The sequence below is a fragment of the Papaver somniferum genome, chromosome 3 (genome assembly GCF_003573695.1).
Source record: "Papaver somniferum cultivar HN1 chromosome 3, ASM357369v1, whole genome shotgun sequence".
Lineage (NCBI taxonomy): Eukaryota > Viridiplantae > Streptophyta > Magnoliopsida > Ranunculales > Papaveraceae > Papaver > Papaver somniferum.
This window is the reverse complement of record NC_039360.1, coordinates 52,433,661-52,458,065: the sequence shown is the minus strand read 5'-3', so window position 1 is coordinate 52,458,065 and position 24,405 is coordinate 52,433,661. Positions and strand designations below refer to the sequence as shown.

At 39.0% G+C, this 24,405-nt stretch overlaps 2 protein-coding genes, 1 long non-coding RNA gene and 1 pseudogene across 3 annotated transcripts; 3 read left to right on the top strand and 1 right to left on the bottom strand.

Annotated features, from left to right (window-relative positions):
* The first annotated feature begins 7,254 nt into the window (after positions 1-7,254).
* LOC113356152 lies at positions 7,255-8,380 on the top strand. Its single transcript, XR_003362879.1, has 3 exons — positions 7,255-7,736; positions 7,823-7,968; positions 8,169-8,380. It is a non-coding gene; the product is annotated as an uncharacterized LOC113356152 (long non-coding RNA).
* LOC113356151 (zinc finger MYM-type protein 1-like) lies at positions 8,275-11,484 on the bottom strand. The gene is made up of 2 exons (XM_026599184.1): positions 11,310-11,484; positions 8,275-10,920 (listed from the first exon to the last, which is right to left on the bottom strand). Exon 2 carries the CDS (start codon positions 10,695-10,697, stop codon positions 9,246-9,248), a length of 1,452 nt encoding a protein of 483 aa, XP_026454969.1. The 5' UTR covers positions 10,698-10,920; positions 11,310-11,484; the 3' UTR covers positions 8,275-9,245.
* LOC113359444 lies at positions 10,820-13,979 on the top strand (annotated as a pseudogene).
* A 7,398-nt stretch (positions 13,980-21,377) lies between these two features.
* Positions 21,378-22,400, top strand: LOC113359443. The gene has a single exon (XM_026603076.1). It carries the CDS (start codon positions 21,378-21,380, stop codon positions 22,398-22,400), a length of 1,023 nt encoding a protein of 340 aa, XP_026458861.1.
* The last annotated feature ends 2,005 nt before the right edge of the window (positions 22,401-24,405 follow it).

Below are 24,405 nucleotides of genomic sequence, written 5' to 3'. Positions count from 1 at the left end.
ACCTAGTTACTTTTAGATTTTGTCCCACCATTAAGTGACCTATATCACTAAACAAAGAGATATTTCTAAAATTATCCTTTTAATTGATTATAAAAAATATAAGAAATATGCATAATTTGATAGTCATGTTTATATTCGTTACATAGGTGTTTTAAAATGTTTTTTAATGGTACGAAGTTTGCGAACATCCGCGGTGTAGTTTGAGAGATAAATCATTTCAAAATTTCTCTATTTATTATCCATGAGGGTATAATTGTAAAAAATGCTTAAAAATACATTTCCCCTTACTTATCTTAAAAATTATGCAAACTTGAACTAGGTCACTTAGTGGTGGGACGGAGGGAGTATCTCTTTAGAAGTTATTTTGGGTATATCGTGGAATTTCTCAGAGCTGGCAACATTGTATGACTCCCGCGTATGCCTAGCAACATTGTATGACGTATGACCGTCTCCGGAGACTCAAAATGCGTATTTACTTCTTAAAAGAGGATTTATGACCCATTGACCCCATAATTGTAGGTACAATGTTGAGACAGTGACTAGTCATGGGGATCGGAGAAAAGTGAGAACATATAGGATCTTTTAGTAACTTTCTAAGATAATTGGGCCACTGTCAGTGTGAAGTAAATAGTTTGGATTGTATGCCATTATGGGTTTTGGGTTTGCCTTTCTCTGTATAAAAAGATCACTAACCATGGTTGTCGACATAAAAACAATGATCACCTGAAAAAAAAAATAACCTGGATAGTAGTTTAAGTGAAGCAATCTAGTTGGACTTTGAACTTTGAAGCACTGGATCTTGGATCCCATTCCTTTCTTTTCTCAGGTACGTAGTCATTTATTATCGGGTACATAATTTGGTGACCAAGATTTATACAAAACCACGAGGATAGCACCCAATATGTGGGTTAATTAATCGACAACCAAAACAATAAATCATAAAGAGATTTAAGGAGGGCCTCACCGTCATGAGTGATGAGTGCAATATACTCAAATGGACATCACACTCAAGCGTGATCTGTTCTAGTTTTGAGTCTTTTAAGCTCTTATTTGTAGAGCTAAATGGACATATACCCTACACTTTATTATCTAAATGGACTTCACATACCATAAAAGTCTTCTCTTCAAGCAAAATAGCAAATCAATTTACTTTTTTCCCCCATCTTTAACACCAGTGGTTCATTAAAGTGATCGATACATATGGTTAATATTCTTGGTGGAGTAGTCTTTCCATTGAAGAAGCTACATGATGGCTTCTCATTCTTATTCTTGGTAGAAAGTTACATGAGGATCTAAGGAGTGGAGATTATATTTTGCCAAGTCAATTAGCCATAATTTGTCTTAAAACTTTAACGTCTCCCAAAAGAATCATTGAATATTATTAGTGAAAAGGAGATGATTTATTGTTTTTAGTCGTCTAATGCACCACGTAAGAACCATGAAGTTTATAAAGGGGATACCAATTTTATTAGGGCCGACACCATTTCATCGATTCAGCGGTCGTGATTGTTTAATATTTTTTTGCTTATATGAAATGGTATCACCCTTAATAGGACTGGTATCCCCTTTATAAATTATGGTGGGAAGGAGACGAGAAACAACACAACAAAGCAGCCCTAGCAAAAAATTCCTTGTGGGAAGCGAACATTCCTTTCGCAAAGTGAGTTTGTTTTGTTTTGCTTCTTTTGGTATTTACTATGGAGATGAATCTCCGGTCTCCGCTGGTCTAGGCCATAGCTGGCCGGCACAAAATGGCAAGACTTTGAGGTGCATTGCAATTAAGCTACGTACGATATTTTTCATTTTTTTTGATAAACAACTAAGCTACATTATATATCAAAGACTAATTGTATCTACAACACTTTCGGATGTGATGATGATAAAATCCAAAACACAAACAAGCCTCTCTGGTCCTCTAGCTACCAATACCATACGCCAACCACCTTCTTTGATCAATTATTGACATATGGCCGCCCTGACAGAAAAGCTTGTCCCATACTATATGTCTACAACATAATTTAATTGGAAAAATACAGAGAGAGTATACAATCATAAACTCAAGCATCAAAGGAACTCACTTTGCAGAATTAAAAACCTTGCTTATAACTTAAAAGCCCTGATCCATGATTAACTATGAAGATGGCCGATTATTGATTAACCTTACTCGATCGTATGAACTTTTGCTGGATCTTGGTACAAAAACTTTTGATTCCAAAACCGCACACGATCTTTTGCAAGAAACATATCGATCAATGAACCCGAACCGGTCACTTAATGACCGAGTTGTCACAACCTTGTTATTATCTCCACTTTCCCAATAAGCATTCATCAAGCTGTCGTCCATTTCCTTTTCTTTAGAACACTCCATCAACGCAGCAGCAAACGGATCTCTGTTCATACGTTGCTCGTTCGTAAAACTAGTTTTCTTCTGCACTGTGAAAATCGACTCTAAATTGAATTTTCTTGAATTCCCTGGCGCCGGTGGTAATGGGAGCACAATCAGAGATGGGTCGTTTTTTGTTTTACAGCGAGAAAATTTGGGAACTCCGGGGTGTTGTTCCCATGAAAATGGAATTCGAAGAGTGGGAGATGATGAATCTACAAATGAGTCGTCATTTGGGTAGGATGCGAAAGATAAACATGATTCCAATGAGGATGAACGTGAGGAAACCGACGAAGTAGAAGAGAATGAGTGACCGACGAGTTGTGAAGGTTTATCGGTTTCGTGATCGGTGTCGGCGAACGACGAAGAGGAGGAAGACGAAGACATTGATGATGATAAAAGAGGAATCTCAAGGAAGAAATTTCAAAGAGAGTGTATAAATAAGTATGAAGAAGAAATGTTCTAGAATACTTATAGAAGAGCGGGGGAGGGAATACACAAATTTGGTTAAAAAGACCAAAATCAATAATTACTAGGTGAAATGGACAGTTAGATTTTGATACTGTTTAAATTGACAAAAATGTAAAAATAAGCAGGATGCAACCAGTTTTATCGTGCCCATTTTCAAATATTTTTTCTTATTTTTAATTTGCACACGATGTATCCAATTTCATCCTTGCTATTTTTTAAATTAAGCGAATCCTTACAAATTTTTTTTTGGCCATTTCACCCAAACTATTTTTTACTCATCCATTTGAATCGTGATTTAAAAATATTTGGACAAATGACCCATTTTCCGGAGGGAATATCACTAACCAACAAAACGAACAAAAACCAGAGTTGAGTATGAAAATGACCAATATGACCTTTATATCTATATGGATTAAGATCAAATGCGGCTGGCTGGCTCAGTTGATTTTATTTTTATTTTGTGTAGAAAGAGTTATAGAGTCGTGCATAGTCACATATATAATTAGAGCTTTATTTAAAATGATGAGGACGAAGACAAAATGATGACCTATGTAGTAGATAATTGGTGGAATATCGTAGTACAATATCATTGAGTCCTGGTCTTTTCGAACATGTGATGGTGGGACTATATTTAGGCCGTTGATTAGATTGTATTTTGGCGTTGAATTCGGGATATGCACGATTGCCTGCTAAAATGCAATTTGTTTGGTGTAAGATCGTGATGAGTTGCGAAATATGATTGCTTAAATGCATTTTTGTTTGTGAAAGATCATGATGTTATGAAGCACCATAAGTGCATTATTGACCTCAAACGTGCACTCACTCCACTCCATAATCTCTGAATGAATATGTACGATACCACAAAACTAGTGGGTGTTTCTACGGAAAAGAAATACAAAAACTGTATGTCTGTATAATTAAGATCATGATGTTACTGAGCACAAGTGCATCATTGAGTCATTGACCTCACAAGTGCCATGAGTGCGACTCAACCCAAATTTGCACAATACACAAATTTCATTTTGTTATTGTGTCAAGCTTCATTAATCTGGATCGACAAAATAATAGATGCGTGAAAGGTGCAGATATGCCTAAACAAGAACTTGTCACACATGTATAAATAAACATGAAGCACTGCTGCATGCGTATTTATCAAATAATTGTACCATAATTCAACCATAACCAGTAAAGGTTCCAACTCCAAGGGCCTTCCACCAGTACTAGGCTACTAGGTAGCTTATAAATCTGAAGGTCCGTGGACCTTCTTTCTATCTTGTGTCTGGATTTGTTGCGTCTAAAAGATGTGTATATGTCGATTGCTCATTGATTGAAAGACTCGACACACACGTTAAATTGAAGTAATTGCAGTTCTTAAATGTCAACCAAGTATGTGTCTCCTACACTGTAAAAATATCCAGAAACGAAAATCTACCATGAATCTAGCTAGCTAGCTAGCTAGTGAAGTCTGTGAAGAACTAAACGAAACACCTAGAGAGCTCGTGACCATCCATATGTCAGGTGGATCTTATTTATTACAGATTAACGACTAAAATGGACGGCAAAGTTCGTTGAACCTATAACAATAGACTATTGAACCGCACACGTTAGTTTACTCAGTAATAGCATCATCCATTGTTGACTACTCGCAATGCACAAAGCAGCGACATAACCAACATTAATGCTAATATAAACTTTACACGTTAAGCAATTTTATGCTAATGCATGGCATAATTCACGGGGTTCATTAATTGGTTGATCTCGATCTGATCAATATCATGTCAAGAGAGCACAGCTTCTCGCCCTTCTCTTGCTTGTTATCTGTCAACTACGTACCGTGCATGTCAAGTCTCCCCTCATGCTCTCAACTTATTCTGAAAGACTGTAAGAACGACTTAATTAATCTTTAAGTTATATGACTTTGCTGGTTAATATGGACAAATGAATTTCATTAACAATTCAATCAAGAATAAAAATCCATTTGAAAAAAGTACATATGTGGACAAACAATATCGATGAGGTGAAGAGAAACTTCAAGTTCCGAATTCATGACTAGATCACGAGAGGGGAAACAACAAGATCTTGATTTCGAAGCAGAAGGCTCCGATCGCCATGCTGTTGGATTGTCATGTCCCCTAGTATTGTTTTGTATCACGATCTGATTCTTTATGCCAAGGTGCTTTCTAGTTTTGCACTTCGCACCTCCTTCTGGTACATGGACATTGGCCATAAAACTGAATTAATTAGGTAGATATAGTTTGCCATTTTGGACAGTGGATAGACAGTGGATGATGGGTTCGGCACCCTATGATGGGACCAGCCGCCCGGGCATTATATCGCATGACGTGAAAAACCCTGTGAAGAGGACTGGTCATGTTAGTGCCAAAGATATTTTAAACTTTACACCATATTTATTTATTTATTTATTACGGAATCAAGATAAATATTATTGGATGGATATTATTACATGAAACTAGTTGGAAGCCTAATAAGCTAAGCTCCAACCACATACTATTACATTAATTGAACAGGTTGTTGTGCTAACCTACCAGCGAGCCTCATGGGTAACCTAGCCAAGGGAATCGAAACGGTGGGAGGGGGCTGAGATTGTGTCACAAAGAGGACAAACTAACACTACATTCCATGTTAATTCCTGTAATATAACGCCATTGGGGACTCGAACTTGGGACCTCCTGGAACGCATTTATTTTATTTTTATTTTGCAAATGACCAACAGATTGTTGTGTGCAAAATGATATTCATAATTTTAATTTAGATTTACGGCCGGTCAACTTTGTCGTAAGTCATTAGCTAAACAAATTGCTCAAATGTCACAATCCCATTTTCGAGTGGAGTTCAGCTTCATATCTAGTCTTTGACTTTTTTCTATATATGTAAGGGGATTTTTTGTTCTAACGCATTTTTTATCTAGCAACACCATAATTAAGTATGTGGCGTTTTGTGATGTCATCTAACTCATCTTTTTAATCCTTATGAACTACCAAATTTTTAGTAGGTAAAATAATTAGCCATATCTTTAAAGTAAAAAGCTGGAAATTATTTGTATTTACAGAAACGAAGAAGAACAGACACCGGTTTCCTTTGTTTTTTTTGCGAAGAAGAACAGACACGAACATCCCTCCGTTGATTAGTTAACTCACTGGTGCTTATCGTCATTGGGTCGTTTATGCACACAGTAAAGTTTCTTTAAGGAGTTCTCTATGTAATAAGGAAAATTTGAAAGGAGTTCTCTATGTAATAACAGAGTTTCTTTAAGGCGTTCTCATTTACCGGAGTTCCACGTTAATTCTCGCTTCTGGTTGATTCTGACCCCACCATATTTTTTATTTTGTAAAGTTATTAAATTTAGGCCACTAAAATTCAAGGAGAATATTTTTTTATTCCAATAATAAAATAGTTAAATCTTAAATATTCTTCTAAACTAAAATAGTTAGATTTTAAAAATCTCATAACATGCCAAAAATATATTAATGGATAAGTTAATTACAGAAAACACTATTTCATCATGACAATCAACAAATTAAATAACAAAATCCACGAATTCATCGTGATAATAAACGAATTATGCATAGATCCCGCAATAAATCAAATGATCATCGCATAATAAATAAATACCATTAAATGTCCAATGTCCAGTGTCCATTTACAGTCTTATAAAAAAAAAACTAATTACAACCCCAAACTATCAATTAAACTCCAAAATTGATAAATTGAAAAAAAAAAAAACTCGAGAATTATGGTCCTTTTTGACAAGTTCGCTGAACGGAAAAAAACTAACTAGCAATATCTTGGCTACTAACCTTTTGATCCGATGATGAATATCTTTGACGTATATCTTTGTTAGTGTTGCACATCAGTTAAAATTTTTGTTAGTATTTTGGAAAAATAATTGAGAGCAAAAATTATGATCTAGAAGAAGCTAATACAAAACGAGCATGAAAAACCAAAACCACGAATGTTGTAATTCTAATCAGAATAATCATCCTGGTCAACTGTTACTTTTCTTAGTTTTTTTTTTTCCCATAATTAAAAATAAACTGGTTTAGATAAAAAAAAATGGTTTAGATATTTTATGTGCAAAAATAGCTACAACCATTAATTGCGGCAATATGAGGATATAACTTAGAGATTTATCAATCTTATGGTATTATTTTATGAGTTTGAGGATTTTTTTACTATTTCGAGATTTTAAAATATAGTGATTGCCAAAATTAGAAAAAAAAAATATCGATTGAAATAAAAGATATTTTAGAAAAGAAAAAGGTAAAAAAAAAATATCGTAAACGCGTGCCAAAAATATATTAGAAAGTATAGAAACTTTATATGTTGATTAATATAATTTCCAAAAGAGAAGTCTCTTATTTTTGGATTTAAAAGCTCTATATAAATCACCGGAGCAAAAGCCAAATCCTGTGTTTTCCCTGTGGCTTCTCTTTCATAGAATTTTACTGATTTTTCTTTTTCTTGCGATGTCCGATCACGCCTATTGTTTTGTTTTGCAGAAATAATCGAAACTAGTATCGATTGAAACAACATCTGTTATTGGTGTTGGTGCGTATAATGACAGAAAGACATTAGTGTTTGCTCCTTTTCTTTGTTTTATTTTGATTTTAAAGTTTCTTCTAATTTCTCCTAGACGTTCGTATGTTTATTAATTCAAATTTTTGGGATTTTATAAGCGAGATTTTTCCGGCATCAGCATGTATAATTGGGGTTTTCAAAAATCATTATTTTTTTACTTCTCAATCACAAGGTAAAATATATATCCAAGAAAGATTTAGATTTTTTTGTGAACTGTGTTTAACGGCAGAGATCGGATTTTTGCATTTTTTTTATACTCCAAAAATCTCATTCTATATACAAGGTACGTAGTTCCCCTCATTTGGAGGACCTAATCTGCAGTTTTCTATGCTTTAGCTTACACAGTTTATTGGTTATTGGTAATTGCAGTAAAAACAACACCATTTTATATGGGTCATAAGAGCAGTGAGATGTAACTGATATTAACATCAGATGATGTTACGATGCAAGTTGAGCTTACACCAAAATGGGATCTCCATAATCCATTTTGACAAAGAACGTAACTTCAGTGACAGGTCGGTGGCAAACATGTGCACTGTTTCATTATGGGAATCCTGTGAACGTTTGTACGATTGCATTTCTTCTCTATAGCTTACTGTGTATGGGATGTTCTGTATTTTGCTTCTGTTTTACTGTTTCGTTGGTTTTTTACTTTTCCATTTCTTGCGAATTTATGGTTCTTTCTTATTATTTTCTTTCATTAATTGTTTCCTAGGTATTGTCGATGATTGTTTTGACGGTTGCAGCTGTCCTTCAGGGACGGAGCCAGGATTTTGAAACAGGGTGGGCGAAGAAAAAGTACTCCACGAAACAAAAATAAATAACCCCAAAAAAAATTTTCATTACACATGAAAGATTGTATTACAACACTTGGCAGTGTTTTGTAGCAACAAAATATACGATACTAGAGATATGTTAGTTAATTCATTCTTCGATCATGTATTGTTCTCTAATTTTATACCCAAAAAAACTTTGTATACTTTACCAAAAAAACCAAACTGCTTTCATATTCAACAATGTCCGCGACGTGTTGCCATTTCTTGAAATCGCTGTCTAATCCTGTCTGTGCTGATCTTGCGAAAAAGTTCCCGCTCAATGTAGGTTAGTAAACAATTGTTCAACCACTCATTCCCAATACTGTTTCACAAACGATTCTTCACTATATGCATTGCTGAAAAACTCGCTCAACAGTAGCGGTAGCAACAGGCAATATCAAAGATAATGTAATCAACAAGTACACTAGAGGGTACATTATATTTCTTTTTGTTTCAACCATTTTCTGGGCAAGCGCACTAATACCACATAATTCAGAAAAATCATTACTAGAAAGAACATCAGCAAGAAAGGTATCTAGTTGTCGGTCGAGAATCATGATATCCATTTGAGAAAAATCAGTTGGATATAGTTTAGCAAGACGGATTAACGCACCTTTGTCAAAAGCTGAAAACTTGTCGCTTGGATTCAAATGCGACATACAAAGAAGCAGCTCGGTGTTCACTTCATCAAATCGATCATTAAGCGCATCAATTTGCATATCAATGACTTCATGGAAATAACTAACTTGATAATGATGTAGATTTGTCACTTCCTGTAAATTACGCCGTCCTCTTCCTAGTGGTACATATGTAGACATCATATCAGGAACTATAATATTATTTTTAGCACAAAACATGGAAACCTCACTAAGAAGTGCATCCCATCCACCGTCTCTCATTCTCTGTAGTTGGTATTTAGATATCTTCACCAAGTTCATAGCATTCACAATATCTTGATCCTTTCTTTGCAAAGCTTGCTACAATTCGTTAGTGATTCCCAATAAAGTTCTTACCAAAAACAAGGTAAAGACAAAATCAAATGTAGGCATCAAGATCTGATAAGCGTATGCTTCTCCCCTCGCTTCACTAGAACCTTCTCGACTGACAATCTCTAACATATCTAATACGGATGGAAACATCAAAATTAAACTCAACAATGTATTGTAATGTGTACCCCAACGCGTGTCAGAAGGTCGTTTGAGGCCAGCTTCTTGATTCAATCCTGAACCACTTAAACGTTCACCTTTTCCAACAAGTTCTACCACTCTACCAAGTTCTTTTTCTCGAAGAACATCTCTACGTTTGCATGACGCATAAACAATAGTAACAACTCTACTAACTATAGTAAAGAACAATGCAACTTCTGTATGATTTTGAGCAACATGCATAAGTGCCAGCTGAAGTTGATACGAGAAACAATGAATAACATATGCTGATGGGTTTTCTCTTAATATGAGTGCTTTCAATCCGTTAGTCGAACCTTGCATATTACTAGCACCATCATACATTGTCCCCTCAATCTCATTATATCTAAACCGTACTTGGAAAACAAATGCATCCACTGAAGTCTTCAATGAAATTGATGTCGTTTCAAGAACATGAATTATACCAATAAACCTTTCAATAACACATCCTTTCTTGTTGACATAACGTATAACAACTGCCATTTGTTCTCTCACTGATACATCACGAGATTCGTCAATCATAACAGCGAAGAAAGCATCTCCAATATCATCACGAATCGCATCCATAGTTTCCATTGCAGCTGCACTCATTATTTCCTTTTGGATGTCCGGTGAAGTTAATTTGTTGTTACCAGGAGCATTTTTCATAACCTCACTCTTGATACTATCATTATGTTCAGCTGTGTATTGAAGAAGTTCAAGAAAGTTACCTTGATTATGTGAAGCATCGGATTCATCATGGCCACGAAAAGCTAATCCTTGCAATAAAAGAAACCGAGTAACACAAATTGAAGCTGTCAAACGAATCATGTAACTCAAACTCTCTTGTTCTTTTTGACGACGATAGATAGCCTCAATATGATGTGTTTCCTGCAGTAACTCGCGACTTTTCATATATGCATCATTGTGTGCACTGTTCTGACATCCTACATGCTTATCTAATTTTTCAACTTGCGGCTTCCAATTTGAGAAACCTGCATTCACAAAAGCATCAGAGCTACCTTTACCCGTAACATAATTTCTAAAAAGGTAACACGGCAAGCAAAACACAGCATCTTTAGATATGCTATACTCTAACCAACTTTCATGTTTTAAAAAACAAGCTTCATTGAATCTTCTGTTCTTTTTTCCCATTAGCTTCTGTGGAAATGGAAAATTCTTAGGTTGGCAAGGACCCATCTTCATGTAAGCTCTTCGTACTTTGTCTTGATCGTTAGGATGATAACTTGATATTGTCTTTCTCATTGCAGGGTCTGATTGAAGATTCCATACCGAGAACTCATCCTGGACAGTACTAGAAGTTGCTTGCTGTGGCAGAGTAGGAGCAGGGATGAAAAGTACTACTTGTGGACCATCAGTATTAGAAGATGGAGGAGGTACTTGTGAACTTAGAATACTTGAAACTGAAGCAATTCTAGAACATCTGTTTTTCTCTGTCTCTTAGTTTTGGTCACAAACTTATCCATACCTGAAAACAGTTGAGATATTAAACCCCTTGATCACACTCACACACATCAATTAGTTATTAAATTGAATCAAATTTTCTTGATAGAATATCAATTAAGAGGAAATAATGAACACCCAAATCCTTAATTATCAATAGAACATGATGTATAATAAAACCCCCAAATTTTAACATGAACCCTAAGTTAGTTTTAAAAAATTCATGATAAAATTGAAATTAAGAAGACAAAATTAGGGAATCTAAATCCTAATATCCTGATTATATGCAACTTTAAAGTAGTAAACGAAAACAAATTCAATAAATTTACCCACTACAAACATATCTTGACAATTTTGTTTCTCAATACAATATGAAGATTAAATTTTGAGAAGAAGGAAGCAAAAAAACCCTACCTGGTGGCTGGTGATGAAATTCTCTTAAATACTTCTCAACTATTAACACTGGCAATAATTAACAGCGATTTGGTCTAAATCCCTTGCACTTCTCCGGTGATTTGATGTCTTCTCATGTCTTTCATGGCTGTTTTCCAAAGTTTTCTCGGTAGCTAGATTTAGGAATCCTGATCTCTCTCTGTTTGTGTAACTTTAATATAAGCGAGCTTTCTAAGGGGGTGCATAGCTATTTTTTAAGGGGGGGCAAAACTTTCTAAAATCGATTTTGGTCTTGGAGAAATTAAGACCCAGTGGTGGAGTTTGGCAACCAAGGGTGGGAAAGTGCACACCCACCCTTCCATGTGCCTCCGCCCCTGCTGTCCTTGCTGGCGTCAAGCAATATCAAGGGATAACTCATTCTGTTAATATTTTTTGCGGAATATTAAAACAAAACTAGTGACAAAACCCCTAGGTGAACAAACTAGTGATAAGCGGTCATATTATTTCTACCAAATAAAAACCGTTTCAAATAAAACTGGGACAAAAACCCAAAGTCAAATGATAATGAGCAAATTTAACTTTTTTTATTTAAAAAAAACCCAAATGTACCCTTTTATCTTTGCTTCTTCTTCTTCTCTGATTTCTTCTTTCTTCCGTCTCCTTCTCCCACCACCTTCATCACCAGCAGCAACAATGGATCTCCACGAGAAGAACGGTGCTGATTCAAGAGATGAAGAATTCGAGAGACGTTTTCTCTCAATCATTAGTTCATTCATTTCCCTAAAACTGAGAAAAGAAAGAGAAAGCAGCAGCCACTGCTGTTAAATCCGAGAGACCAGATCGAGACGCTGATTGAGAAATTGAGAAGGAAATAAGATTTGAGATGATGTTCATAGAGCGTAGAGAGGAAGAATCAGCAAAAAAAATTTGCTAGATTTATTGAGATCGAGAAACAATGAAGAAATTAGGGTTTATGTTCTGATGCTGAGCTGTGGCTGCATTTGATTCAAGAATACAGATAAAGACAGATGGAGAGTTGGGTTTGGTACTGTTTAAGAAGACCTGTTGCTGTTAATCTCAGAGATGAAGAAGAAATTGATGAAATCAGGGTTTTGATTTGAATCTCCAAACGAAGAACAAGAAGGGAATTGGGTCTGTCGATAAGAGCAGAATCAAACAAGAAATTGGTGATGTTAATCTCAGAAGACCTGTTGGGTTTGGTGAACAAGTTGTTGCTGGTTGGCCTTCTTGGCTTAGTATTGTTGCTCGTGAAGCTATTCATGGTTGGATTCCTCTTCGTGCTGAAAGTTTAGAGAAATTGGAAAAGGTAAGGGTTTTTTCTTCTTCTTTTGTTATTTTGCTACGATTTTTTATTGTTCTTGAATTGCTCATTTCTGGTCTAATTTGTGTCGTTATACATCGAAATGTTGAAGTGGATTAGTACGTCGACAAGGTATTTTTGTATTTGTTCATGTGTTGCAATTATGTGAATACTGCAATTTTCTGACTGTATCTTTAGATTGGACAAGGTACATACAACAGTGTTTTCTGAGCACGAGAGCTTGCAACTGGGAGGATGCTTGCCTTAAAGAAAGTTTGGTTCGATAACTTTGAGCCAGAAAGTGTGAGATTTATGTCGCGGGAAATAATGATTCTCCGCAAACTGGAGGGACTAATTACTTCTAGACTGTCAACTAGTGTATATATTGTTTTCGAGTACACGGAACATGATATTGCTGGTTTATCATCTTGTCCTGACATCAAGTTCAGTGAATCACAGGTTCGTATATATGGAACTCTGGATGTGTGTTCTAGTATTCGGGAATTACCAATGTTAAAGGGTTTGATTTGTTCATGTTGTGTAGGTTAAATGTTATATGCATCAACTACTATCTGGCCTTGAACACTGTCATTCAAGAGGTATAATGCACAGAGAAATCAAGGGATCCAACCTTCTTGTTAGTGATGATGGAGCTCTAAAGATAGCTGATTTTGGCCTGGCAAATTTTGTTAGTGTCGGGCACATTCAACCATTAACTAGTCGATCTGTTACTTTATGGTATCGGCCTCCTGAACTTTTGCTTGGATCCACCAGTTATGGGAAATCTGTTGATCTATGGGGTGTTGGTTGTTTATTCTGTTGATATGCTGTGTGTTTGACTCAAAGGGTTCAGGTTGCTGATGTGGTTGATTGGGTCTGTGGTGTTCAATACCAACTCGCAGATGGAAGGAAATGGAGTATGATAGGAGCAGTTGTTGTTGCTTAAATGAAAGGGTTGCAGGAAGTGGTTTTAGGATGATCTCGGAAGCCTAGGAAGGACAGAATTTGCTGGAGAAGGCAGTAAAGAAGTGCATCAGAAGTTACAAGAAAGTATGAGAGGCAGTGCTGCTGTTGTTGCAGCAAAAGTGCAATGCAGGTTACAGGAAAGAGGTTCAGGTGATGGCAGTGATTGCAGGTCAGCTGAATGAGTTGGCGTTGCTGCAATGCAAAGAAGGAATGAAGCTGGTGATATGCTGTTGTTGTAGAGAATGTGCAAGAAGTCGAGATGAATTTGCAGAGAAGCTTATGCTGTAAGCAGTGATAATGGCAGTTACAGCATTAGTCTGTGATTGGGGTTTTGTCGCATACTGTTCAGGACAGAGTATAAGGAGAAACGAGAGTTTCCGCTACAGATTAGTGAAATTCAGTGAAAGAGCTGGACATGGGAAGAGTTAAGATCTCTCTGAGATGAGATGCAAGATGGATGGTTTGATTTGGGTTCAGCTGATTAACGGAAGGATCAACAAAGAAGTAGATGCATGTGCAGTGACTGGTGCAGGTGGTGTTAGCTCAAGTGCAGGATTGTGCAGTTGCAGCATTGGTGGTGACTGAGCTAGCCGTGTTACAGGTGGTTGTGGTCATGATAACTAGATAAATATGGTGATGTGTTGGGGTTGCTTGCAATTGAGATTTTGAGTACAAGACTGAGCCATGAAAGAAGAAAACAAGGTCGTGTGATGTTGGAATTGTAAACAAAAGAGCAAGGCAGGGAAGCTAATATGATACTGGTGGAATTTTTGCTGGTGTCTGAGCATCAAGGAAGCAGTATTGTTGTTACCGAGCTGCTGTAACGCAGCAAGACTCTGCAATGTAATGAAGGTGTTGCAGGTAAGAACTGATGGTGCTGATGAGTTCGTGCTGAAGAGAATGGAAGATTGCATTTGCGGATGTTGCACCTAGAAGACAGAGAAGTTGGTTTGTTGGTGGCAATGGATTGAAGAGGATATGGAGCAATAGTGCACATTTGCACCTGAACTGAAGGGAGATGCCGCTATTGCCGAGAGAAAATGAAGTTGCAGGAACTGAAATGGTAGCTTTTAGTGTGATGAAACCAATTATGGTTTCATCTTATTTATGATGAAACCAAAATCGGTTTCATCGTATTTCAATGATGTATTTATATCCATGAACATGTATAATACCTCTTATAATTCTTCTTGCAGGTGAATTCTCACGAAACCAAGATGAAACCAAAATCGGTTTCATCGTATTTATGATGAAACCAAAATCGGTTTCATCATATTTATGATGAAATCAAAATTGGTTTCATCTAATTTTTTGGGTGGTGGTGGGCGGTCGTGGTGCTGATGGCGGTGCGGCGGGTGTTGGCGGTGGTGCTGACTGGTAGCGGTGGTGATGCAATTGCTCAGTATCGGTGGCGGTGGTAGTCGGAGACGACTGCGGTAATCGGAGGCGGCGACGTCGATGGTGGTCAGAGGTGGCGACGGCGGTGGTGGGCGACGACGGAGGTGGTCGACGGTGGTGGTGGCGGAGGTGATCGACGGTGGTGGTTGGCGGCGGTGGTCGGCGGTGGTGGTTGGCGGTGGTGGTGGTCGGCGGTGGTGGTCGGCGGCGGTGGTCGGCGGTGGCGGTGGTGGTTGGCGGCAGTGGTCGGCGGTGGTGGTGCAATGGTAGTTGGCGGCAGTGGTGGCGGCGGCGGCGGTTGACGGCAGCGGCCGCGGTGGTGGTTGACGGCGGTGGTGGTCGGCGGTGGCGCTGTTGCTGGTGGTTTGTTGTTGGTGGTGGTGATAGTATATTTAAAAGTGGGGTTGATTTTTGTTTTTGTTGGAGTGATTTAAATACTGGAAGGGTAGTTTAGACAGTTTATGATATTTGAGGTTTTTGTATCACTTTTGTTTGGATGGGTTTTTTGTGATGGGTTATAACCCCTTTGGAGTTATAACCCGCGGACCGATATTAAAAACTGAATAGTGTACTCAGTTGAGCATGGACAGGGACGGAACTACCCTTGGACTAGGGCTTGCTTAAGCCAGCCCAACAAGACAAAAAGACATTTTTTCATAGCCCTTTTTAAGTTGGGCCATATGTTTGTAAATTTTATCTTTAAGCCAGTCTAAGAAAAGAGTTAAATCCTCCCCATAACCAAAGTCTAGTTCCGCCACTGAGCATGGAATCATGCCAACAACGTAATATCAACACCAGATTATTTTTGATGCTATTTTTTTCTCTTAGTTATGCAGATTGCAGACAATGACTATCACTGTTTTCGGTTTTGATATTTTTTATTATGTTCTCTTTTGATTTTCTCATCATACGCGGCTGGTTTTTGTTTTTGTTTTTGTTTGCTGCTTCCGCTGGGGAAAAAGGTAACTAACAACACAAGATTTTAACTTTCATTTTTATTTTTATTTCGTCTGTTTAGGTTTGTGTAGTACATATGTTTGATCTCTGCGCCCTAGAAAGAAAGATGGATTGAGAAAAAATAAATTACTCTTTTTAATTTATACTTTTAGAAATACTTTGTTGATCCCACTTTCCTTGGCCATTCCAAGGGTGCCAGCATTAGGGAAAATCTTCCTCTGGCTCTGAATATATGTGTATGCAATATACGTATTTTGGCATGTGTATCATTGTTATACTCGGAATATATATGTATATTATTCTTATGTATACGTATTTTGTTATACACATGCAAACTAATACCAATCTTCTCGGTTTTATCTATGATTTTCTGCGCAGTAGTAATAGTCTTTTTGTTTTCTTACAGACCACTTCCACTACCAAATATCTAGCTAAGATAGCCAGAGGCCATGATCAGATGATCTAATGGTGCTTATTACATAGTTACAGTGTCAGGGGTCTGATCCGTCTCCTCTTCCTGTGTTAGTGTTGCTAAATCAACCACATTGTTTGCGTGAGTTTCTAATTTGTAGATATCGTTTTATGTGCTTTTGTGGTTTCTTTCTCTTAGTAGATATCGTTTTATTTGCTTTTGTGGTTTCTTTCTCTTTGTGGTTTCTTTCTCTTAAGTGATGATCTTTAAGGTAAAAATGCAGAACACCTATTATATACACCTAATTCAACACTCGCCACGTGTCAGAAGATTTACACGTGGAGGGAACGCGGCTTGTGACATCAAGGCATGATGCCACGTCTCAACACCCAAAAAGCGTTTGTCATCTATATGTGATCATCGGCGAATTCATCCGATGGCTAAGAATCAAGGGGCACTGAAAGAACGAGTCATTGCGAAGTACTGAAGAATACCCTGAGATCTGATTTATTCCATCTCGAGGAAGATACGAGATCAATGGTGAGGATTGGTCTCACTGACGGGGATGTGACAGCGGCACCAGGCATCTGTCTGGCGCATGCAGGCGGCCCAACCACCCGCATTAAACACTCTAAACATAGAGTACGTGTCAACTAACCTGTCGAGGAGAAAGAGGTGACCCATCGTTACCTCACGAGACCGCTGGAGGCATCAGTTTAGAGCGAAGATACCAGCGGGATCAGCACAGAGAACAAGAAGATAAGGTTACAGTTGTCCCAGATAGTGGACCCCATGTTCTATCCCTATAAATACCCCTCTCCACTAAGAGAGAAGGGTTCGACCGGTTTTTAGTGAGATAGAGAAGATATTAGGAGAGAGAAATAGGAAGAGTAAGTATGAGCTTTATCTCCCCCTTAGCTTCGTTATTCACACAGAGTCATTTGACTACCTTTGTAACTTCTGAATACATAGTGAAACACAAACCCCCGTGGATGTAGGCCTTAGTGCTGAACCACGTAAATCATCGTCTCATTTACATTCAACACTTTTTTCTCTGTCTTATTTATTACGCTTTGATTTGCTATACTTCTCGAACACATGAATAGCTTAATTACTCCCCCCTGACTAGACAAGGACGAGCCCGAAGGCTCTGAGTCGATGAGTCACCGTATTAATGTAGTTTTACTTATGATTTACTCTCCTTTATACGTGCATGAGTGAATACGAACATTGCTTGTGAACACTTGGATACCATCTTTATTTCTGTGTTCACAATCTGGCGCTAGAAAGAGGGACTCTGTCCCGGTAAATTTTTTAATCTTATCCTGTGATTTTACCCATTTTTGGCTTCCCGTGCTATTCTTCAAATAATAGTGTTCGGATTAAGCTGACAATCAAAATTATCCTTCGAAAACGTTTTTCTTCAAGTGATTTAACATTTATTGTATCCGGATTTGAGTAAGACTTATGAATCTTTACTTTCCTTAAAAGTTATCCTTGTTTTCCAAGCTTAAAACTCACGGATCTATGCATTTTTTTAGAGTTTTTCATGTTTCCCGAATTCGAAACTTAGGGATCTATGTTTTCCTTACAACGTTGCACACATTCCATGCTTAAAACTTAAAGATCGGTACTTTTCTTAAATATTTTCACGATTCTCATACTTAAAACCGATCGATTTGCACATCCCTTAAAATGTTTTTTCAGATCTGTGAATAGATCTATGTTTATAATTATTGGATTTTCCCTTTCAAATATAGTTTTCTCCTTTCCCGATCCCACCAAAGCCTTTGGTGGAGTTATGCTTATGACCTTCATATTTAAATTAACCTTACTAACAAGACCCACTCGGATATTGGATTTTCGATGATGTTTTACCTATGCAGAGCAAAGAGATCGAAGATAGAAAAAACAAAGGATGCGGGAAAAACCAAGGCATCGTCTAAAGAAACACCAAGGACAATACCAGTTATGACGCGCATCAAGCAAAAGGGTGAAAATACGAAGGCACAAAACTAGAAACCAGATACAACAGAAATCACCTCACCCTTAGATCCAACATTGTAGCAGCCGCGGCATGATTAAGATTTTTTTCTGGGTTGTAGTAATGAGGTTCAAACTCTCGGACTTGTGAAGGATAATTTTTTTAGAAAATAAAAATATATACAAAATTTTTGTCACAGGATCAAGAGACACTAGGACTCAGGATTCCACCATTAATCATTCACACAATTCATATATTTATTCGAAACAATTATATCTCAAATCATAAGGAATCTCATTCTTGCCAAGGTAGATTTTTAGAATATTTATTGTATATCACTAGCATGACGCATCAAAAGCACTACGACCAAGCATACATCATCATACGATATCACAACCAATTAAGAAAAATCATAAATCGATCAATAAAAAGTGCAAGTAGTCAAAAAAGAATTAATATAATTATCATATGCGTAAAGAACGGCTTCCTCCATCATCCCAATGTTGGGGTTTAGCTACTCATATTAATCATGTTCTCAAAATACATTTTTATAGCTCAAAAAGTTGATTAAAAGATAAAGAAGAACTAAAACAGTGAATCTGCGACCCACAGAAGGCGTCCAGAAAACAACGATACTTCACCACTGCTGTAACAGAAACAACGATACTTAGCTTCCACTGTCGCTGTCGCTGCTGTTTTAAGACTGCTGGAAAACGACGGTTCTGGTAAGTGTGTTCTTCGTGTTCTTCAGGCGTGTTAATGGCAGCAGCAGCAGGTAACTTCTCTGCAACTCCTCCTGCGCCTCTCTGCTCGCCTCCAAACCTCCCCAAAATCTCGAAAACCTCTCTACTAAACCCAAGGGGTCCTTTTATACCCAACAGGCGCGTTTAATCTCGCCATAACTCGACATAATTCTCATTAAACCCGCTGTCGAAAAATAAACAATAGTTACCATTTTTAGAAGATTTTCACGTCAACTCTCTCCCTGCACGCTCCAAATTTCCTTCTCCATGCCTCAGCACTCTTCCTGAGCTATCAGAACTCCCCCATGCACGCTCTAACTCCAATTATTCTTGCTTACAGTGCGTGTTGCTCTGTTTTGGTTTGGTGAATCGAACCAGGAATTCTAGCCAAATTTGATCAAACCTGATGCCCAAAACATGTTCTCTATGCCATATCACATCTCTATGCCAAAATTCAGCCATTGAATCGACGTATAACTGCTTCATTTCTTCGATCGAAAATCTCCTGAACTGTGAACAATTTTCCCGCCAAAAATCAAAATTTGAATTTTGAAGAAGACTGCCCCCTATCCGTCTCTGGAGTGCAAATAGCAAATGCCCAACTGAGATGCCCCTTAGTAATTGGGTTGCCCCTTAACCAAAATGAGAGTCCGAATAACAAATGTCCTTTGGGGATGCTCCGCATAATTTTTCTAGCCGATTTTTCCAAAATTATTTATTTCCAAAAAATACCTACAAACACACAAAACACCATAATAAGGACGAAAACGAGTACTAACAATACGAAACAATGAGGACAATTTAGACACATAAATGCGTCTATCACGGCACTCAAAGCTATGATGGCAAAAGCTGAAGCAGCAAAGGCAGCCGAAACTTCCCGTGCTCACCAACAACGAGAAGGATTTGCAGAATCAACGATGCAACAGCCAGCCCTTGGGATGCCAACAACGAACGACCAGAACTAGACCCTGCCAGCTGCACAACCGACGCCTCCACAGGTGGAATTGTTGCTGCCTCCACAGGTGGAATTGTTCTTGCCAAATTCTGACCCGCCCCATCCTTTAATCCATATCGTTGATGAAGATCACACTGTGGATATTGGGGGGCAAGGGCGGATCGGAACTCCAAACCAAGGATCGAATCATTCCCCTCAGCTGATAGCAGAGCTCGAAGAATTAAAGAAGAGCCAAAAGACATATACAGAGGTTGTGGCATTATTAGCTCGATAAAATCAATAGCTCAAGGACAAGATTTCCCAAAGCATTGGATCAGCACATCAACACGATGAAGCAAATTCTAAAGCACCAGAGCCGAACCATGACCGAAGGATTGTCGTAACAAATCCCGAGCCATTAAATCGAGGAGCAACCAGAGAAAATAGGTCATCCGACCCAGACTTTGTGCCAGAGGATTCAGACTATTTTGATAGTGAGAACCGAAGATCAGGGCGATCTACAATCCAAGAATACCACCAGCGGGCAATGGAGGACCTTCGTGCTGAAATGATGGCGGAGATCAAGCAACTAAAAGCCAGACAAGGAGGGGGAAGACTAGAAGAGTTGATGAGAGAAGCAAACACCACGCCGTTGACCCCGCACTTGGCCAAAACACTTATCCCTCAGAAGTGCCATGTTCCAGCATTCGAATGTTACGATGGGTCCAGCGATCCCGCAACACATCTTCGTTACTACAATCGTATCTTGGCCCGATAGGAGCAAGACGATACAGTCGTCTACAGGTATTTCCCTTCAAGTCTAAAGGGATCAGCACTATCTTGGTTTGACAACCTACCACCCAACTCAATCAACTCCTACGACCAGCTCGCTAAGAAATTCTTAGAAACTTACATGTACAATAAGGTTGTCAATGCAGGAACGGACAAGCTATTATCACTAGCAATCGTTTACAAATAGACAATCAGGGAGTATACCGACAGATGGCACAGGATTTGTCAAGCCATAGGGAACGTAGATCCAGTGGTTAACATCAACTGTTACAAATGGGGATTGGATAGAATGAGCCCATTATTTGTGGAGATTCATGGAAGTGTACCTACGACAGAAGGAGACCTTCGAGCAATCATTGAAAAGAACGCCAGGTTAGAAGAGATCCACCGGGAGAACCCTAGGCCCCAAACTTAAAGATCTCATCGAACTAATTCCGTAGAACAAGACAGCGGATCGAAGAGGGGCGGTTCAGCTGACCGTCGACGTGACGACCGTAAATTCGAAGATCAAGTTTTCACGAAGCTGAACACCAAGTACACCCGCATTCTAAGGGAAATCAAGGACCGAGAAAACCTGGAATGGCCATGGTCCAAAGGAAAACAGCCCCTAGGACCGAGAAGTCAAGGGATTACTGTGAAGACCATTGCTTCAACGGGCACCAAACAGAGAAATGCAAGAATCTCAAGATAACGATCCAGAAACTGATTGGCGGTGGTGACCTCAAGCAATACATACATAAGGCAGAAATTGAAGAGAGGGCTAAGCGAAGCAAGCAAGTCCAACTACCCGAAGGAAACCGAAGCATCAACACCATCTCATGTTCCGAAGCTACTGGACCATCGCTGACTGCCCAGATAGGGAAAAGGCTAAGAAAGCAATTCGAGGATTACTGTGAGCTGTACAAAATCGATGGGGTAGAATTAGAGGAACACGAGCGGTGGATGAGCGCACCTATGACCTTCGATTATGAAGACATAGAGGAAGACATGGAAGATCACAACGATTTCTTGGTCCCCACTTTACCAGTAGCAGGATGCAACATCAGGAAGATCCTCATCGATGGAGGGAGCTCGGTTAATGTTCTGTTCTATGACACATTCAAGCGAATGGAGCTGAATGAAGAGAAACTGATGTATTCTTATTACACCATCTACGGATTCAATGGGGCACCAACAAAGACCCTAGGAGATATTGTTTTACAAGTAGATGCAGGACCAATGAAGGTTGATACTCGATTCAGCGTAGTGGATGCTCATTCCCCCTACAAAGCCATCATTGGCCGAAGATGGGTGCACAAGCTCAAAGGAGTAGCAGCGACCTATCATCAGTACCTTAGATTTCCAACACCCGAAGGGATAATGGAAATAAAGGGAGATCAGGTCACCGCTCGGGAATTCCAGGCTATACAAAATCAGCTCAATAACGAACAGGATGAGCAGCGTGAATCCCGAAGAAATCGAAACAAAGAGGCTACCAAGGAAAAAGCAATTGACCTTTACCTCGAAGAAATTTTCGGAAAAAGTCTGACGAAGGAAAGCATCGTTCTAAATACCGAAGCAAGCGCCTCAACAGGTAAAGGGGATGGAGATCCTACCAAATAGCAATTAAAGAACATCCCTCTCCTTGGGGAACTGAAGCCTACATTCATATCTGTGGAACCCGTGAAGGAGATCAATATAGGGACCGAAGAGAGCCTGAAGATGATCAAAATAGGGACTCTAATGGATAAAGAAAGAGAAATGGCTCTAATCAAGTTACTCATGGAATACGTGGACATCTTCGCGTGGAAGTTAGGGGACATGCCAGGGATTGATCCGAAGATAATTCAGCACGAACTTCGTATAAAGTCGGGCACACCCCCTTCAGGCAAAAAGTACGAAAGGTGGCACCAGAGTACCACCAAGCAATTGAGAAGGAGCTCCGCAAATTGTTAGAAGCAGGATTCATCAAGGAGGTCAAATATCCAACGTGGATATCGAACATGGTCATAGTGCCAAAAAAGAACGGAGGAGTGAGAATATGCATCGATTTCACCAACCTCAACAAAGCATGTTCGAAGGACAGTTACCCGCTCCCAAGCATCGTTCAACTTGTGGAAGCCGTCGAAGGATACGAAGAACTATCATTCATGGACGGATATTCTGGCTACAACCAAGTATCCCTTGCAGAAGAAGATCAACAACACACAACATTCTACACCCCGCACGACCTCTATTGTTACACAAGGATGCCCTTTGGACTTAGAAATGCAGGGGAAACATACCAGAGGATGGTGGATGTTATCTTCAAGCCTTGGATCGGGAACACCCTCGAAGTCTATGTTGACGATATGATCGTCAAAAGTAAGCTGCGCAAGGACCACCATCAAGACCTTAGGTATATCTTTGAAGCAATGAGGAAGCACAACATGAAAGTAAATCCGGAAAAATGCACATTCGACGTCACCTCAGGGAAGTTCCTCGGATACCTAGTAACGAAGAGAGGCATCGAAGTAGATCCCGCCAAGATCCAGGCCATCGTAGAGATGCCATCACCGAAGAACCTGAAAAAAGTCCAAAAACTCAACGAATCCTTAGCGGCACTGGGTAGATTCATCGCCAGGTCATCTGAAAAATGCAAACATTTTTTCAACATCCACAAAAAGGTAAGCAAGTTTGAATGTACCGCAGAATGCGAAGAAGCTTTCCAGAAGATCAAAGAATATCTAGCCACGATCTCGATCCTACAAAAGCCTGATCCCGATGAGGTATTGGCTCTCTACATAGCAGCAACGGAGGACGCAGTCAGCGCAGTATTGGTTAAGACGAACACGAAGATAGAATAACCCATTTATTACGTCAGCATGACTCTCAACACGGCAGAAAGAAATTATACAAAGATCGAGCAGCTCATCTTGGCACTAGTATGGGCAACCCAAAAGCTAAGAACCTATTTTTTGACTCACTACATTCGTGTTCCTTGCAAAGCACCATTGGAGGTTGTTCTCAAGAGTGTTGGGAAAGTAGGAAGGATAGCAAAGTGGAATACTCATCTCGATCAGTTTAACATCATCCATGAGATCCAACATTCCCGAAAATCGCAAGTCCTGGCAGATTTTCTAGCAGATTTACCCCTGTACAATGATGAGGAAGTAAGGGGCATACCAGAAGCAGAGGACGTAAAAGATCCAGTTGATGTTCTCGACCCCACAAGCCAAAGACGGTGGGAGGTCTTCGTTGACGGATCAAGGAATAGGGAAGGTGCGGGCATAGGCATCGTAATCACCACCCCCACTGAAGACAGGATCGTACACGCGCTGAGGTTGGAATTCAAGGGGCATACCAACAACATCATATAATACAAAGTTGTGGTATATGCCCTTCATTTAATAATAGAAATGGGAATAACTGATATACGCCTGACAAGCGATTCACAACTAGTCATACGACAAATAGGACTAGAATACAATGTCTACGACGAGACCCTTTCAGCGTACATGGCCCTGGTCCAAACTATCGCATCCCAAATACCTAACATCAAGTTCCGACACCTGTGCAGAAAAGATCTCAGGCATGCTGACGCCTTGGCATACATATCATCCATGTTGAAAGATGAGAATGTTAAGGC

Excerpts from the sequence above, each read along its gene's own strand:
- LOC113356151 (XM_026599184.1), bottom strand. The coding sequence starts at position 10,697 with ATGAGAAAGACAATATCAAGTTATCATCCTAACGATCAAGACAAAGTA.
- LOC113359443 (XM_026603076.1), top strand. The coding sequence starts at position 21,378 with ATGGCCATGGTCCAAAGGAAAACAGCCCCTAGGACCGAGAAGTCAAGG.